The 19,969-nt window shown below is 42.3% G+C and overlaps 1 protein-coding gene across 4 annotated transcripts in view; it reads right to left on the reverse strand.

The window, feature by feature from the left end:
• Window positions 1–19,969, reverse strand: part of FAM193A (family with sequence similarity 193 member A) — a 118,266-nt gene that overhangs the window by 50,264 nt on the left and 48,033 nt on the right. For all 4 annotated transcript variants that reach the window (XM_084797782.1, XM_084797781.1, XM_084797784.1 and 1 more), the window contains 5 exons: window positions 16,284–16,438; window positions 15,263–15,430; window positions 10,167–10,401; window positions 5,690–5,814; window positions 1,308–1,455 (listed from right to left, as the gene is read on the reverse strand). In XM_084797782.1, coding sequence (XP_084653908.1) covers window positions 1,308–1,455; window positions 5,690–5,814; window positions 10,167–10,401; window positions 15,263–15,430; window positions 16,284–16,438 — 831 coding nt within the window. The remainder of the gene's footprint in view (window positions 1–1,307; window positions 1,456–5,689; window positions 5,815–10,166; window positions 10,402–15,262; window positions 15,431–16,283; window positions 16,439–19,969) is intronic.

A 19,969-nucleotide genomic window follows, 5' to 3' on the forward strand; every position in this document is an offset into this window, starting at 1 on the left:
TTTACACTGTTCATAGTGTACTGCAGTATGCTTTTGCAAAACTACATATTAAAAGAAAACACACGCACATAAAACTTTACTCATGAGTTTGTATAATACAGAACTACATGTAAAATTAAGTACCATTTATGTGAGTCTCTCATTTTCATGGTAAGAAGCTGACCCTGAAGTCAACTGTCAGGATCCTCCATAGGAGACTAGGAGGCAGATCCCCAGAGATAACTCTGGCTCCCCCCACTCCAAGACTCAGATCTCTTTGCTGCCAGAACAACAGGGCTCAGAAAACAGATTGCTATGCACACAGGACTCAGAGGGAGGGCAGCCACTGGCCTCTTTCTGTGGCTACCTCTGCACAAGTGGGTTTCCAGCTACCTGTAGGGCCCAGAACTGATTCTGGAGGCTGTAGTAGGACAACTGCAGCTGAGGCCCCACACACATACATACTATGCAGGTCAGCCTGGCCATTCTCACATTATTCCCTTGCCCAACCCATAGGTAGACCCTGTAGCTAACTAACCTGCTACAGTGTCAGTCTCTCAACCTACACAAGAACAACCACGCTCCTGGCACAGCTGAAGGGGAACTAGGTCTAGTAACCAAACAAAACGATGGTTTAGGGCCACATCCACTCTAAAGAAAGTATAGATCAACAAGTGCTTCCCATCAGGGTCAAAACACACACACACACCACACACACACACACACACACACACACACACACACACACACACACACACACACACACACACTTCTCCTTTATTATTCCTCATACCAGTACCTTTAAAACAGAAACTTTAAAATCTGAAGCTATTCTTGCTTGGCCTTATCAGAAGCTCTAGAAAGGCAGAGTGAATGGCAGACATACCATCTTAACAGCATGCCTGCTTGAGATTTGGTAGTGGGCACACGGTACATCCATTTTAGGTCCATCTCTATCTAGTAGGCATATCCCACTTGTCCTGTTATGCTCTGTTCTTATATATGTATGTCTGTTCTCTACTGGATTTTTCTGAATGAAGGGAGAAAAAGCTCTAAATAGCACCATGATTGATAAATGGCTGCTGGATCTGAAAAGCCAGTAATTTCTCAAGGCCCCCCATTAGGACACAGAGACAGTGGTACAACCTTGTTGAGGACCTAATTGTTGCTGCTACACATTAATAATAAGATCAGATATCTGTGATATTGCATGGTTTCTACCAGTGCACACCAAAAGCCTTGCTGAAAGCTCTGTAACTCAAGGCTGTAGCTAGCAACTTAGCACAGAGGCCCGAGAGTGCAGGATATACCTCAGGAGCAGCATTTACCTGCTCATCCACATAGGCATCGATCCTCTTCTGACACTCCAGCCACTCCTCAGCAACTTTGCGCAGCTCTTCCTCAGAACGCTGGTACCTCTGCAGTAAGGTGCTGTATGTGTCTTCACTGCAGGTATCATGAGTGGTGGTTCCTAGCCTAGGAAAGAGAAGGCCTATCACAAAGTTTTGAAGAGCCCAGAAATTCCTGGCTAGACGGAAGAATCGTGGCTGCCTGTTGCTATTGTCTAACTTTATCACATCATGTCACAAAACATACCACAGCAAATCTTAAGGATTATTTACACAAAGCACTCTGAGCAGAACCACATATAAAGGAAATGCTCAAAGAAATAACAGCACCTGCTGAAAGAAACTAGCAGGAATCCTAAAAATACTAAGGCTACAACATTTGGAGCTGTACATACATTTCTTATTAATATACAGTGACCCAGAGAAACCAAAATGTTTAATGACAAATATATAACACACAAATGTTACAATTACACAATTACACACACACACACGTTTTGAAGTGGAAATACATTCATTTTAAGGAAAGGTATGACCAAGGCATGTTTAAAAATATGTTGTGCATAAACACAGGAAAAATATGTGTAAGAAACACAAAGTTGTTTACAGTGTCTACCACTTCATGATTTCACCTGTAACAACCTAATGGTTAAAAATGAAAAAAAAATCATTTTTTAAAAGATTCATTTATTTTATGTATGAGTGCTCTATCTGCATGTACACCTGCCTGCCAGAAGAGGGCATCAGATCATGTTAATAGATGACTGCTGAAAATCAAACTCAGGACGTCTGGAAGAGTAGTCAGTGTTCTGCTCTTTTTTGTTTTGGTTTTTTGGGACAGGGTTTCTCTATGTAGTCAGACATTTCTCTGGGACGTCTGGGCTTTGTACATTAAGAGCACCATGGGCAAGCTCCAGTGTCTGTACTAGGATGCCCCAATAACCCTTAGTGCTAGCCCCCCAAAAGTTCCAGGGTTTCTTTTCAATGTAGCCTTGAACTCACTCTGTAGACCATGCTAGCCTCAAACTCAGCCATCTGCCTGCCTCTGCCTCCGGAGTGTTGGGATTAAAGGCATGCGCTACCATGCCCTCCTAACAAAATCATTTTTTAATCAAAAAAATTTTACAGGTAAAAATGGGCAGAAATAGTTGACAAGTTCTTTTCCTTTCACTTTGTCAGGGTAGATCACATTTGTGAACACTGTTAAAACAACAACAACAAAAACCAACAACAGGGAATTTCCAGACAATCTACCGATTGCAAGGCTACATCTAGGCTCTGCACCAAAGTCTGGTTATCACCCTAGGTCCCAAGACTAGTTCTACGTTGCAGCTCTGAAAAACGTTTTCACCTGACTCCTACTGCTGCCATCCTTGTCCTTCCCCATTCCATGTGTGATGCTCTGAATGAGAACTGTACCCCATAATCTGGGGTATCTGAACCCTTGGTCTCTGCTCGGTGGTGCTGTTTGGGAGGTTTAGCTTTACTGCAGGAAGTACGTCATTGGGGACCAGCTTTAAGATTAGAAGCCTCAGCCGGGTGTGCTGGCACGCCTTTAATCCAAGCACTCTGGATGCAGAGGCAGGTGGATCACTATGAGTTTGAGGCCAGCCTGGTCTGCAAAGAGAGTCCAGGACAGTCAGGCCTCTGTATAACAGAGAAACCCTGTCTCAAAAAAACCCAAACCAAACAAACAAGATTAGAAGCCTCATTCCACTTCCAGTTTGTTCTCTTTGCTTTGTTGTGACCATGGCTGAGATGCAAGCTCTCAGCTTCCTGTTTCTACTGCCATGCTTTCCCACCAAAACAGACTCTTATTTCTCTTGATGTATAAGTCCAAATAAACTCCTCGCTCTATAAGTTGCCTTGATGTTTTATCACAGCAACAGAAAAGCAACTAAGAGACCATGACCTTCCAGCCCGTCTTTCTTTCCAAGTGTTCTTCCTCCATTTCTACCAGTTCCATGTTACAAATACAGACTCTGAACAAAGAAGAGTGGAACCTCAGGGACTCTGACGATTGTACTGGTGATAGAACGAGGGGACCAGAACATTCTCACAGCACCTCTATAGGAATCCTAAAGGACTAAGGCTACAACAAATGGAGCTGTATACACATTTCTTATTAAGGATCAACAGCCTACAGAATGAATGGCATGATTCTTTAATTGTAAACTGCCAGGAAAATGGGGTGGTGAGACAGCAGCTAAGCTCAGAGAAAAGACTCTCAAAGGACAAGGGAAAAAGAGAACTTCTGTTTGAGGACATGAAAAACTTTTGTAAATACTGTTAATTGCAAATAACGTAAATATAATTAATGCTATGAATTATAACTTAAAATGGTAAATTGGGCCAGGCGGTGGTGGCGTACGCCTTTAATCTCAGCACTTGGGACACAGAGGCAGGTGGATTGCTGTGAGTTCGAGGCCAGCCTGGTCTACAAAGTGAATCCAGGACAGTTAAGGCTACACAGAGGAGACCCTGTCTCGAAAAAACAAAAACCAAACAAAAAACAAAACAAAAAGGTAAATTGTATATATTTATAAAAAAATAAAAAAAATTTAGTCAAATGGTACTGAAATGTAATTTAAAGTAGATGTACTGTACAATATGTAAATATGTCCCAATAAAGTGGCCAATAAAACAAGTAGACTTGGTTCTTAGAACAGCAGTTCAGAGGCACAGCATTTTGAAGGAGGGTGGGGAGCTCGGACCTCACCAATGGACTTATCCACAGGTGAGTTCAGAGTTTCCTGGGACATATCAGGAACTAGTGGAAAATTGATGTACTTTATTCCTAGATCCTTTCTCTGCTTGGCAGTTAGCATAAAGTGAACAGTTTTCCTCTGCCAAGTATTTCTGTGATGGACTGAATCTTCTGAAATGGTGAGAGTTGCTATCTGCAGCACATTATCAGTATTAGAAAGCTAACAGTAAGAAACTAAATTTCTATGAATAGATTGTTCTCCCCCCGCCATGTGTGTGCGGGCGTGTGTGTGTGTGCGCGCGCGCATACATGTTTCATTAGTAATTTGTGGTTAAACTTTTTGTTTTTGTTTTTTGAGACAGGGTTTCTCTGTGTACCCTGGCTGTCCTGGAACTCACTCTGTAGACCAGGCCAGCCTGGAACTCACAGTGATCTGCCTGCCTCTGCTTCCCGAGTGCTGGGATTTAAAGGCATGCGCTACCATGCCTGGCTGTGGACAGGTGAGTCTGTGGTGGGACACAAAGAAACCACATTTCCTGGGCTGACTAGAACTCCTTACAAGTCATGCTGCTTTTCTCTTTTCCATACGTCATTCCTCTTAGGACTTGAGAGTAAAAGAGAAAGAGCTCTTGAGTGAACATTCAAAATTAGGATACGGTTACTCTTTGGAATCTAACTGCAATTCCTAGTGAGAAAAATACTCTGAACATGGGACCAGAAAAGAAATAGTTTCTGTCAACCACTGGCGATCAACTGGATGACCGATACATCAAGTCCAATACTCACCAAGAAATGAAAGCAAGTGCAGGTAACTGCGACCTGCTCTAGCCCCATAGGAGGCATGGGCGAATGTGAATGTGATCCTCACAACTGGATAAAAGCATTTTCTTCATGGCAACCTTGGCTTCCTTTCCTTTCACACAGGTTGCAGTCAGAAAATTCCAATGTAGTCTACTCTCCAAGAGTGTACTGGATCTTGTTGATTTAAAAAAATTTTATATATCTTTTTAACAAGCCTCTGTGCAGCACTGTCTGCTGGAGCCTTTATTTATGGTGTTATAACTGAATAACATTTATATTGGCTTATTATTTAAAAGTTCAATTGGGGGCTGAAGAAATAACTCAGCAGTAAAACAGCACTAGTTGCTTTTCCAGAAGGGCTGAGTTTGGTTCCCATCACCAGCATGGCAGCTTAGACCTGCCTGTAAGTCCAATTGCAGGGGATCCAATGGCTTCCTCAGGCACTGCAGCATGTGATACAGACAGGAATGCAGGCAAAAAAGTCACATTCATAAAATACAAATTATAAATAAACAAAAGTTTAGTTGTATTATGTCTTAGGTGTTTCGTTTTTTAAGATTTGTTTGTTTGTTTGTTTGTTTATTATGCAGTATGCTGGCGGCATGTACACCTGCTGGCCAGAAGAGGGCATCAGATCACATTATATAGATGGTTGGGAGCCACCATGTGGTTGCTGGGAATTGAACGCAGGACCTCTGAGCCATCTCTCCAGCCCCTTAGGTGTTTCATTCTGGTCACTACATTTTCCCCTATGCCCTGTTCTTTTTCCCGTAAGGACTTCCACATGTGGTCTACAGCCACATGAAAACAGAACATCACAGCAAGTAAGAGAATCCAAGTCAAGACAAAATACCTGATCTGAGACACCAGTGCTGGCAAGTTGCTCTGGAGAAGTGGTTCTGAAAAGACCAGATTTTCAAACAGGTGTTTGTTATGCAGTTCCCATGTCACCTGGAACTTTTTCAAATGTTCATTTTCCTAGTTTTGAAAAAATAAAATAAAAATAACAGAAGATGTAGTAAGTAGATGAAAATACAAAACTTTGCGGAAGGATACACACACACACACACCCCAAACCAATGCCCTGCTAGTTTCTGCACATGCCTAGAACAACTTCTTGTGAAGAGTCATTGCTCCCTGCCTGTGTCAACACAACTAAGCAGATCTCTGATATGAGCAATATGGGATGACATCTCACTGTCTTCTAAGTAACTTTATACATGGGTGCCAGGTGGGCTTGGGGATTTAAAAAGACTGGTGATCTGACTCAGCTGGGGGATGACATCTCACTGTCTTCTAAGTAACTTTATACATGGGTGCCAGGTGGGCTTGGGGATTTAAAAAGACTGGTGATCTGACTCAGCTGGTAAAGGTGCTTGGTGCTATCCTGATGGTCTCGTGAACCCACATGGCAAGAGTCAGCTCCTACAACGTGTCCTCTTGACTTCCACAAGCATGCACATGCAAGTATGTAAAACACTTTTTAAAAGAAAAATGTATTAGAGTCAGGACAATACATTTCTTGCCTGTCTTTGTGAAAGCTCATTCTATTAGCTACAAATACATTCCCCACTGGGGACACTTAGGCAAGGCAAGGGCTTTTATTTTCCTAAGAATCATGAGCAAACTCATCAAGTGCTATAGAGGACAGGCTGGGAGCCCACAGCAGTAGCACGATAGTGCATCACTGCTCTCTGCCTCCTCTGGACTGGATTACACTCTGATATTTTAACCTTCGTATGTATTCTCAGTCCAGTTTTTCCTAGAAATGTCATTAGTGAGAGGCTCATCACTGCATCTTCCACATAGCGCTGGTGTGCCCCACATCTTTGTCACGTACTAGAGCTCCTTTACCCATTTTCATTTCAGTCTTTTACTGTTTGTCTGCTAAGTTTTTTGTCTCCTTTCTTCATTTTTTTCTAACAAAGATTTAACTCTAGGGCTGGAGAGATGGCTCAGAGATTAACAGCACTGGCTGTTCTTACAAAGGTCCTGATTCAACTCCCAGCAACCACATGGTGGCTCACAACCATCAATAATGAGGTCTGGTGCCTATTTCTGGTGTGCAAGTATACATGCAAGCAGAACAGTATATACATACTAATAAACAAACACATATTTTAAAAAAAGATTTTAATTCTAGGCTTTGTACATGCTGGGCAAGCGCATTACACTGAGCTACATCCCCAGACCTTTTGGTTTGAGGTAAGGTTTCTCTATGTATCTACTCTGGCCTCTAATTTAAGAAGCTCTTGCCTCTGCATTCTAAGTGCTGAGATTAAAGGTGTGTGTGTGTGTGTGTGAGAGAGAGAGAGAGAGAGAAAGAGAGGGGCCGGGGGCTGGGGGGAGGGGGGGTGTTTGCTGGGGGGGGGGGCCGGGGAGAGAGATTGATTATGTGTTTCTGAGTTTAATTTTCCCAAAAACCAAGATGATCCTTTGCAATTATCTTAATCATAAATTCATGAATTTAAACACATTTTACTTCTTTAGACACAAAAACCAGTTATTTTATAATCTTTGAAAATGCACTATAGCCAGGCGTGGTGGCACATGCCTTTAATCCCAGCACTCAGGAGGCAGAAACAGGTGGATCCCTGAGTTCGAGGCCAGCCTGGTCTACAAAGTGAGTCCAGGACAGCCAGGGCTACACAAAGAAACCCTGTATTGAAAAACAGGACTGGGGGGTGGGGTGGGAGACAAAGCACTATCTTCAGTGTGTAGCTGTTGTCTCTGCTTGCTCTCAGCTATGGTGTCTTCGACCTTTATTTTGTGATTTAAAAGCAAACTGGGACTAGAGAGATGGCTCAGCACTCTATAAGCCCTGAGTTTGAGTTTCAGCACCCATATAGCAGCATCTCACAACAATCTATAACTTCAGTACAGGGGATTGATTCAGTGCCTCTCTCCTGGCCTGGTCTACATGGGAACAGACATGAAGTTGGTACACAGATATGCATGAGGCAGAACACCCATACACATAATATTAAAAAGAAATTAAATTTCAAAACAAAGCAAACTGGTAAGCTTCTCATTTGAGAAGCTTGCACAGCTTGTACCACTGCACAGTAATTTCCAGGTTCTTTGGTGTATCACAAAAATCCAGGGCCATGATAAACATAGCTCTTGCTCTCCTTCCAGTATTCAGGTTACAGTCAGTCATGGGGCCTGCACTGTGAGGTGATTCCACCTTGGATTAGACTGAGATTTTACTCTATCCCAAGAGTAGAATAAATCCTTGGGACTAATGTTGACTTGAGCTCAGGTGTTCTCAGTATTCCAATTTTCAACTAAGTTTTGGCCGTTAGCTCTTCTTTCCTTTCATAGCTTCTCAGTAAAAGACTTATCTTCTTCTATATGACTTTCTAAATTAATCTGTTCTTTGAAGAACGAATACTGCAGAATACATAATCTATGCCATGCATTATCGAAAGTAATATTCTTACAAAATATTTCTATGAGTTAATAATTATTTCACCCCTGAGCATATATCCAGAGAACTCCATACCCTACCATTGAGATATCTGCACTTTCACCGTTATTACTGCTTCATTCACTATAGCAAATAATCACAATCAACCTAGTTGTCCAACAACAGATGGACAATGGAAATTTGGTGTGTATGTGTGTACATGTGTGTATACTATTTATATTATATATATACTAAATATACACTGTACACTATTTACTGCTAAAGAAAAAGGTAGTAACTATTTGCAGGAAAATGGGTAGGCTTAGAATACATACTAAGTGAGGTCACTCAAGCTCAGAAAGAAAAAAAGCTACATGTTCTCAATATGTAGAATCTATCCAATAAAATATGTACATATGTAAACAAGTGTACACATGGGCACTGTACAATATGAAGAAAAGAGAACAAGAAAGGCTATTAGGAGTTGAGGAAGTAATGAATGCATGTAACAAGCACAAGTTATAAAAAGAGGATTTTTTAAAAAGCTTTTAACTGTCATGGATTTTTTTCAGTTTTGGCAGTAGGAAAGTGCATAAAAATCTATATGATAGTTAAAGTGTAAAATCAAACATGCAGCTATACAACTTCCATTCTGAATGGCTACTCTCACTATACAGAAGTATACTGAGATGCAGACTTTGAGACTGGTTAATTTTAATGTGTGACCTTTTATTTGCCAACTATAGTATGTATGAATGGTATGTATGTATGTATGTATGTATGTATGTATGTATGTATGTGTGTGTATATGTATACAATTTTTAAAATGAGAAAATACTGTTAAGCATGGCTTGTTTAAAACGTTCTTGGGGGCTACTGATGGGACCCAAGGCTGTACATACTAGACCATCATCATTCTGCCATTGAACTCAAGTACAACTCTGCTAACGTCATAAGATGGAGTCACCTGAGGAGGGCTGGACATCAACAGCCCTGTCTGCAGAGTGTGCAGTTAAAAAACAAACAATACCTTAACCTAGGCTGCTACTCTCCAGGGAAATGAGCAGGTGCATGATGCTCTAGAGCAGCAGCTATGAAATCAAGTCTAGAATAAGCAAAGTCTCAGGCTAAGGTGGAGGAGGAGGGATGAAAGGTACAAGATGTACAAGAGGGTGTACAGGACAACTGCACCTCCCAAGGCCTTCCCATCCAGCTTCCCTCTAGACATCTCACCCACTTTCCCCTCAACATGTGTCTCACACACCTCTCCTTGGAAGCAGACCTGCAGTCTGTTGGGGGAGGGGACATGTGACAGGGTAAGGGAGGCAGCCTAGAGAGTTTCTATGGTTGTTCCTGAGGAATCCTGGTCTGTTTCCAACTACAATGGCTGCATTTCCATGCAATGCCTCTGTCCACCCAGAAAAGGGTGGTCAGAAATTCACTTGTGTCCCCTGCTAGAAGTGTGAAAAGCGTGTAAAGAAGGGGATAGGCAGCTTCCCTTTCTCTGTACTGTGCTGCTAGGTGCCGTCATGAAATAATTCAAGGAAGAGGCCCTTGGATAATGCCTTTCATCAACTGCAATGCCAGCCACTGAAAGTACACCAACCAAAGACACCTAAAACTTTTCAGACTCCCCATCAATGCACCACTGTTTCACTTCCATATCCTAGTGTCTCGCTTTCTAGTGCTCAGGGCTTCCCAAACAAATTTCCATGCTATTGCACCTTGACATCAATTTTCTCAAAGCTTCTACCTGCCAGCAAAATCCACCGAAAAACCTGAGCCTACCTTTTGTGGAAAAGAGACTGTGATTGAACAAGGAGGATTTAGCTATATGATCAGTCCCCTAGCTGCATATATCTCCCCTATCACATGCTTTTGCTCCTTAGCAGTCAGGAAAGAAGTGGGCATGATCTCTCACCAGAGTGCCAAGAAAGGTACTGATAGATCGTGCAGCCTGGCAGAGGGCGCCATATTCCTCCAGGAGTAGGGAGACAAAGTGGTGCGCCTGTGGTGGGCCCTGCAGGCTAGATGGCGCCTTGGCCTTCGCTGCAGCGGACAGCTGCCGGAGCAGGCGAACCTTCATTTCAAGCACATACTCCCGGGCTTGCTGTTCCAATCGCTGGTAAAGCTGATAGGGGTCCCGCTCACAGAGCCTACAGAGACAAAGAAAGAGTCACTTCCCCGCCATAGTCTATCCACATATATCAGTTGACAGGCAGTTTTCAGTCAATGTCTCTGACAATCCACTGTCTTCTTTCTAACAACCTGTGGGAGTCACTGATCAGGAACTTGTGTATCGAAAGCATTTGATGCCAGGTAATTCACAAAAAACCTGACACAAATGCTTCTTCTGACTGTACTGTTTATGCAACCAGTGTAGGGACTCTGTTACATGCCCACGGTCCATGAGAGAATTATAACTCACAACCAAGAAGTTAAAAGTCTCCCTTTTATTGTGCCTGAGAGCTGACCTCAGGTATTAACCCAATGAGTGGGATTTAAAAAGTGACAGAGCCGGACGTGGTGGCACGTGCCTTTAATCCCAGCACTCGGGAGGCAGAGGCAGGTGGATCACTGTGAGTTCGAGGCCAGCCTGGACTACAAAGTGAGTCCAGGACAGTCAAGGCTACACAGAGAAACCCTGTCTCGAAAAACCAAAAAATAAATAAATAAATAAATAAATAAATAAATAAATAAATAAATAAAATAAAATAAAAAATAAAAAGTGACAAGCCCCAATCCCAGCAGAGGCTGATACCTGGCTGGAGAGCTAAGGCCAAGTTTGCCTTCCTTCTTTCTAGGAACTCAGTATCCCAAACTATTATTTTTTTCATATATTATTTTCATAATTAGAACAAGTTTTAGATACAAGTTATCAAAACAGCAATGAAATGCATAAAATACAGTGAAATGCTGATGAGCAGGGTAAATGTATCCTTGCAACTACCCACAATGATAATGAATGTCGATCAAAACTCACAGGTGATTCTTTTTATAGTTTTGAAAAAAGGTAACCTTTCTTTTCTTTTCTTTTTTTGAAAAGGTGGTCTTTCTTCCTCAGCCTCCTAATGATGGATTATAGGCTCATGCATCGAGGTGATCCAGCTTTTAAAATTTGCTCTATAATATTTGGCATTACTATTGTTAAAGTTGCCACTTCTTTAAAAAGTACATTTCTCAGATGCCTCTAGATCAGAGATTCTCCACCTGTAATTATAATTATAAAGTAGCAACAAAAATAATTTTATGATTGGGGATCACTACAACACGAGGAACTGTATTAAAGGGTCGCAGCGTTAGAAAGGTTGAGAACCACTGAAGCAATAACCAAAACATCTACGTGAACATGTCATTATGAAGAACCAGCTGAGCTCAGTGGCTATTAGGCACCAGGTGTAGAATGCATCAAGCTGTAAGATTTATACAATAGATTTTTCCACCTTTTGGCTACCATATTAAATATTAAGAGCAGAGCATAGTTGTTACCTCTTCAATTAAACAAAAAACAAAAACAAACAAACAAACAAAAAAGCAAAGTACTATGGATTTCCACCCCCAACACAGAGTTTCTCTGTGTGTAGCCCTGGCTGTCCAGGAACTCACTATGTAGACCAAGCTGGCCTTGAACTCACAGAGATTCACTTCCCTCTGCATTTTAACTACTGGAATTAAAGGCATGCGCTGTCACCACCTGGCTGTGGATTTTTGTTTTTAAAGATTTATTTATTTATTATGTATGCAGTGTACACCTGCCCGTCAGAAGAGACCACCAGATTGCATTCTCGATGGTTATGAGCCACCATGTGGTGCTGGGAATTAAACTCAGGACCTCAGGAGGAACAGTCAGTGCCCTTATTTTTATTTATGTGGGTGCATGTGTGTATGAAGGGGGGTTATGTATGAATTAATTCAGGTGCTCACAGAGGCCAGAAGGCGGCACTGGATCCCTTGGAACTGGAGTTACAGATAGTTGTGAGCCACCATGTGGTGCTGGGAACTGAACTCAGTACCTGTGGAAGAGCAGACAGTGCTCTTAACCTCTGAGCCATCTCTCCAGCCCCTGTGCATCATTTTTAATCTCAGTACTCGAGATGGAAGATCTCTGTGAGTTGGATGCAAACCTGGTTTACATAAGTTCCAGGCTAGCCTGAGTTACATGGTGGTTTTTTTCCCTCCAAAAAAAGAACAACAAAAAAACAAATAAAAAAAATAAATAAATACAAATATGTATTTATAGCTGGGTGGTGGAGGCAGAGGCCAGCTTGATCTACAGAGTGAGTTCCAGGATAGCCAGCACTACACAGGGAAACCCTGTCTTGAAAAGCAACAAACAAACAAAGTATTTGTTATTTTTATATGTATATATATATGTGTGTGTACCTGAGTTTATGTGCACTAGGAACATGCCTAAGCCCATGGAGACCAAAAAAGGACATTGTATCCCCCCTCACTGGAATGTGAGTTACAGGTAGTTATGAACTCCCATAATGGGCATAGGTTCTGCGAAACAAATTCAGGTCCCTTGTAACAGCAGCAAGCACTCTTAACTGTTAAGCCATCTCTCCAGCTCCTCCTGTCCCCTTTCTAAAGTTATAAAAGTTATAAAAGACAAGAATCAAGAAAAAAATGTACAAAGTAGTGTATAAAGTATATATGTGTATAAAATCTGCAAAGTAATATATAAAGCCTTGCATACAACATGCAAGATAATGAATATGTACAGCTAAGTATACAATGTCCTTAAAGAAAATAAACCAGTAGAATTCTTAGTATGGCTACTATATTTCAAAAAGACGAATAAATTTTTTGTTTTGTTTTTAGTTTTTGAGACAGTGTCTCTCTGTGTAGCCTTGGCTGTCCTGGACTCACTTTGTAGACCAGGCTGGCCTCGAACTCACAGCGATCCGCCTGCCTCTGCCTCCTGAGTGCTGGAATAAAGGCGTGTGCCACCACTGCCAGGCATAAAAATTTTTTAACATTAAATTTAGTGGGTTTCCTCCATTACTAGACCAAACTCAGGGCTTTTCACATACTATGCAAGAACTCTACCACTGAGCTATCCCTAGCCTTTGGTTTGTGGAGACAGGGTGCTACTGTGTGGCTAAGATAGCCTTGATCATGCTATAAAGCACAGACTAGCCTCAAATTTATAATCTTCTTCCCTCAGTCTCTCTGTGGTGGGATTACAGGTATATATCACTGAGTCTGGCAACAATTTTAAGCAGAATGTGTTCCATATATTTAAGGACAATGACATAAGACTCAAATGAGCATGTAACAACTAACAGGAACACTAGAATGCTGAGGAGAAGGCTTAGTGGGTAAGATGGCATGCTTTGCAAGCACAAGGACTGAATTCAAACCACTAGTACCTGTGTAAAGGGCCAGATAACCCTGAGCATGCCTGTTACCCCAGCATTGAGAGGTCAAAACAAGTGGTTTCTGAAAGCTCTTTGGCACCCAGCCTAGCTGAAAAGGGGTAGATATTCAAAGCTTGATGGCCAACCAGTATAGCCAAAATAATGGTTCAGTTAAAAGTCCTATCTCAAAGCAATAAGGAGAGCAACAAAGGAAGATACTCTGGCCTCCCTGAATACGTACACACCTGCACACTCATGTGAATGTAACCAAACACACAAGCTCTTTAAAAAAGGAAGCCCCGTGGACACTCTCCTTTAGTTTTTCAGTGCAGTGAAATTAGAAGATTTTGATTCTTTGTCCATTTCTACATTTTACGAATTTAAGGAAGAAATCATGTGATACTTTTGAGTACATACTTTTTTTAATTGTAAATTTTTTATGAGTATGTGAGTTTTGCTTGCATGTATATATAAATGCCACATGTGTGCCTAGTACTCCCCAAAAATGGGCTTTGGATCCTCAAAGCTGCAATTATAGATAGCTATGAGCAAGCCCTCTGCAAGGACAGCCCGTGCTTCCAATCACTGAGCAATATCTCCCTGGCCCATGCAGACAGACTTATGTAAAAAAGATACTGCAAGTAGTTTATCACTCAATCATTCAAACATGTGTTCACAGATGCTGTTCCACCTGGATGAAACCTGTGCTGACACTGTTCTAAAGCATCACAGAAGTAGCATGAATGTCACCAACTAGGAAACCTCTCTTTAAAAAGGGACTGAACATATGGAATTGTCTCATATAACACTAAGTAAGTCGCAGGCCAAATCCTAAAAACAATGCTTTGCAAAACAATGCCTCTGCTTCTTTGACATAATCTACTACATGACAAATGCAACTTCATAAGATACCAAAGTGTGTAATCAAAACATGAGAAAAAACAAAATGAGAAAGATCCATGAAATATCCAGCTCAGATTTGTTGCTTTTATTTGAAACACTTCAAAAATCAGGAAAAGATGGAACACTTAAATTGTAAGGAACAACAGAAGTGATGGCAACCTCACTTTCTGTCAGTCACTGGGCACAGGGAACCTGCTGAAGAACAGCTGCTGGGCAGGAAGCACTTCCTGAAAGAACAGCTGCTGTGCACCTCACAAGCTGCCTGATCTTACAGTGCTTCACTGACAGGAGCACTCTGCCTTTCTCCCTGAGTTATAAACTCAAGAGTCTTATAAAAGTATATAGCATCACCTGGCACAGCAAGGGTATCTTGGCTGTGTTACTGTCTTAATATATGACAGAAACATTTCAACTTAGAAACAGGAGAACCCAGCTGGGTGTGGTGGCACATGCCTTTAATCTCAGCCCTCAGGAGGCAGAGGCAGGCAGATCTCTGAGTTCAAGGCCAGCCTGGTCTACAGAGTTGTAGACTCCTGGCTGTCCTAGAGTACACAGAGAAATCCTGATTCGAAACCAAAAACAGAAAGAAAAAGTGAGAGAGTTAGAGAGGCTCCCGTTTGTCAGTTACCTGCTGAAGACCTGAGCTACATCAAGAGCTCCAAAGTCCAGCTGAGCTTTACCCAGGACAGCACTGAGGCTCCATGGGTAATAGGGACTAGATGGAGCTGTAACTCGAAGGGGCAACCTATACCTATCCACGAGCTCCTTCACTCCTTCTTTGTCGGGAACCAGAGACTGGTCCTGGTCTTCTGCCAGTGGGGTCCCCGCCTGGCGGTATATGCATCGGACCATGTAGCGTACTTCTGACCAATAGTTCTGCAGTTGCTGCGGCTCCCGGTCTGTCTCTGCTGAGATGTCTCTGTGACAAGCCAGGAAGCAGCAGAATTAATGGAGGTAATCTACCTACCTTCCCACAAGGAACTCCCCAACTCTATACTCTGATTCCACAGCACACACAGTCCTTGCTTTCTACCCTTTGGCGCCCTGTCCCAGGTCAGGGATTCAGGCTTTTTCTATAGGGTCCTGGAGTTTTGTTCAACTCCTAGCAGCTTCCATCTCAAGGCCCTCTTCTATATCCATTTATTTATGTTGACCGTAGGCTCATTTTCTTTTTAATTTAATTTTCTTTTTCTTAAGATAAAGTCTTGTTATGTAGCCCTGACTGCACTGGAACTTATAGGTAGATTCCTCTGCCTCTCAAGTACGGGGATTATGACATTCAACAATAGTTGGCCTTTCTTTAAATTCTATTGGTTTTTTTGGTTTTATTTTTGTTGTTGGTTTTTTTTTTTTTGGTTTTTTTTTTTTTGGTTTTTGAAGACAGGGCTTCTCTGTAACCTTAGCTGTCCTGCACTCACTTTGTAGACCAGGATGGCCTCAAACTCACAGCAATCCGCCTGCCTCTACCTCCCTGAGTGCTGGGGAGTGGCTGCCACCACACCCAGCTTACCTTTCTTAAATTCTAAAGAGCTCTATCTTGCTCTTTATGAGGCCCAGCTTCCTAGTGTTTAGTCCTTCCTCAAGGGCAAGAATTTTGTCTTTCTGTGTAGTTTTTTTCCCCCTCATAATATAACAAAGTCACGTCCTACTCTCAGGGTAATGTCAAACAGGTACTGTTTATTTGTCAAAAGAACCCCAAATCTTAGCTAAGCACAACATATTCCTACATACCATGACCCCAGCACAAGCAGTACAACCAACTCAACACATACCTGCGCTCACTGCAGGCCTCACATGAACAGGCATCTGAGGGTGTGGTGCCTAGCCCTGAAGAGGTCATCGTCTGTGTGCCTAAGGCCAGCCTCCCAGGACCACTGGTCTCAGGCTGGGAAGCGCCAACTGATGAGTGAAGAAGAAAATCTTGGCCCTGGTTTAAAAATAGAATAAAACAGACCAGTTATGTTTATGACATCAATTGTCTATTGGCTTCTTAAAAATGCCTTGTGAGGCAGGTATGATGGTGCATGACTTTCATTCCAGCACTTAGGCGGCAGAGGCAGGTGGATCTCTGTGAGTTTTGAGGCCAGCCTAGCCTATATAGTGAGTTCTAGAACAGATAGAACTACACAGAAAGATCCTGTCTCAAAAAGTGAAACAAAACAAAAATGCCTACTAGAGAAATGTTAAAACACAGATACTGAAATCTATATAGCAAACTTCTGGGGGAGTTGAAAGGAGCTACTGGACAGCAACACAGCAACACAGGCTGGCCTCGAGCTAGTTATACAACCCACATTTTCTTGCCTCAGTGTGCAACACACTGGACAGGCAATAAACTCCAGGTTTGTATGGATCAACACTATTCTTATTTCCAACGGTTTTTACTGTCACCTAACAACATCCAACATCTTAAAAAAAAAGGGGGGGGAGGCAAATAATCTTGACTTCCAGTGCCCTAAACAGCATATGGTAACAATCCCAGCAGGCACCTCTAAAGATGTGATATGCCCCAACTGCCTGACAAAGGCAGTGGACCCAGAGTCTATACTGTCTTCTCTGACCATGGATAAGGAGGTTGAGAACACTGTAGACAGAAAGGGTAGGTTAGAGCACTGGAATATGATCCTCAGAGTCCACAACAGAGCCAGCCTGCTCTGACAACATCCTAACACTGAGTGAAACACTGAGGCATGGCATAGGCTTCTTGAAGGAAAAGGATCAGATTTGAGAAATATATCCTGTACCCCAAGAAAACTGCATGAGAGGGTATGCATACACACACACACAGATAGACACCTTTACACCACCCTAAGGCTACTGCTGGACAAGAAGCAGCAGACACCTCAAGGCTAAATTGCTTAAACGTTTGGCACATAGACACTAGCATTAGACTCTGAAGTAGAAGATCTGAAGAGGTCAAGAACTTCCTGTCCAGCAGATTAAAAGTAGGGAACTGTACTGCCACTACCACTTGGGAGAAGGAGCTGTCATCAGCAAAGAACACACACCAATAGGTGCTGCACAATGAGAAGACCCAGTTAAGCATCCTAGACCAGAGGAAATAAGTACCTGGTGTTGGTCAGACATTAAGCCTACAATATTGCTTTAATTGAGACCTGGCCTCACATAACCTAGAGCAAGCACCTTTAGCCAAAAAGTTACAGACAGCCTGGCAAGAACCAAGACCCTAAATGTCTCCTTCCTGAGTCTCCTTCATCACTCTGTAAGAATAGATAAGTATAAGGATATGGGACACAGCCTCTACCACAGTTATTCCTAGTGTGTCCTCTAGAGCTACAGGAGCAGCTTTGAATTAGGTAAGACAGTAGGGGTTTTATACAGACTGGGCCTGAAACCTGAAAATGAGATCATCTCAACATTAAAAGTAAGTATACGGTCTGAGTGCCATCATCCCGGCGCAGACATAAGTGGGCAGACACAGCTTGACACTGGTGATGAATCACAAGGCTGTTTTTCAACAGTAGCAGGTCAGCCACTTAATGTACAAGGCTGACTATTCCCTCCCAGCTCATGCCCACTTCCACCCTCATCTCAAAGTAGCATATCCACAACCTGCCACTCAGTGCAAGCCTGTCTGTTCCCTCTTACCAAGTTGTGTGGGAAGAAGTTCTGCTTCTATGTCCCTGTACTTGTTCCTCTACCTACAGTGCTCATACACTAACCTTGGCGTGCCTTCTGATGGAGTCCTATAACACAGGGCTCAGAAAGATCTCCTACCCAGACAGAACAATCAAGGCATTTTGTGGTTTTGTTGGTTTTATATTTTTTGCCTCTTAGTTCGATATCCAACTCTGCCATGCTCTATGACTAATAAACACTGTCCTTAAAGAAATGGGGACTCAACAAAATGCTCTCTTCAAGGAAGGAGGTTTTGCTAACACCCAACTGGGCAAGGAGCACCCTGAGAGGCCTCTGTTCTTTATTGGATCATAACAGTACCCTCTCCAAACTGGTTTCTTCCTGAGTGCATTCCTTCAGGACCCAGCTTTGGCTGCTCTTGAGAATTACCATGACTGTTCTTCAGGGCATACTGCAGACCTCAGTATCTGCTGATCTCCCAGCACTGGTCAGTTTCTCCCTTGGGTTAAGATGTACTCACTGGGCATGGTGCTACAAGCCTGTAATCCCAGCACTTGGGAGGCAGAGGCAGGAGGATTTCTGTGAATTTGAGTCCAGCCTGGTTTACAAAGCGCATCCAGGACAAACAAGGCTACACAGAAAAACCCTGTCTTGAAAAGACAAACAAAACAAAACAAAAAGATGTACTCTTTACTGATGAGTACCTGACTGCTGGCACACCACCCTAACCACCATGGTTAATCTCTTCTTTCACAAATTGCTATCTGAAATACTGGGTTTTCTTACTTGCTGGTGTTTTTAATATTTGACACTGTCAGAAGGTGTGTGTGTGTGGGGGGGGGAACCTTTCCACCTGCTCACACTGTGTACAAGCACCTACAGCAACAGCTGGCACAGCAAGCACAACTATAGTGACATTTCCCAGTGACAAGGGATAAATAAAGGCGACAGTAACTGTATGTTAAATCCTTGAATGTGGCACCTTATATAGTACTTATTTAGGTTGAATCTCGGGTCATTATGTTCCATCCAAACTGAACACAAATTTTAAAAATATATTTTTAAAAAATCAATAGGCAGCCTGAAATTTGCAATGTCCAGCTGTACCTGCAATCTATAGGCCCAAATAAGCCTTTAACCTCAAGCTGTTTCTATCAGGCATTTTACTAGAGCTATGAACAAGAAAAGCTTGGTCACTGCTCTATGTACCTGACTCTGTGATTATTGGTCTTCAGAGTTGGTTTGTGTAAGTAATGTGGAAGAGTTTGGAGCTTTGGGCTAGGTAAGCCTTAGAATGCATTCTGAGGGGAGCTTAAACGATCAGAATGTCAACAAAATGAGGACAGGAAAGGCCAAGATGAACACGTGAGATAAGCAGGACCTACCTCTCCTTGGGATGATGGTAGGTGCTTAAAATAAAATAAAATAAATAACTATTAGTCTCCCTGACTCCATCTTGAAGATAAGAGTGCAAGCTCTCAGCTACTGTCCCAGCACCATGATTCCTGCCTGCTGCCATGCTGATCATGGACTAACACTTGGAAACTGCTATGTCAAGAGGAAAACGCGCATTCAACAAAACAAATTCTGAAACAGCAAAACTGCATCTTGGCAAGGAGAGAAATCAAAGCCAAGGCAGCAGCTGCCTAATGTAGCATGAATGATGATCAAGATTGTCATTTTCTCCAAGTTGAGAAGACTCTTTCTTTTTCAGAATCAGATAACTTCCTGAAGTAATTTCAGGGAAAAATTAAACACATAATTTACACAATAATTGAAAAGACAAGAGGAATTTATGTGTTCCTCCTCCACTACAAACAACATATAGCATCCTCAAGGTGGTTGTGTGGATGGACTG

Source organism: Acomys minous, assembly GCF_964271855.1.
Source record: "Acomys minous genome assembly, chromosome: 10".
NCBI classification, from domain to species: Eukaryota; Metazoa; Chordata; class Mammalia; order Rodentia; family Muridae; genus Acomys; species Acomys minous.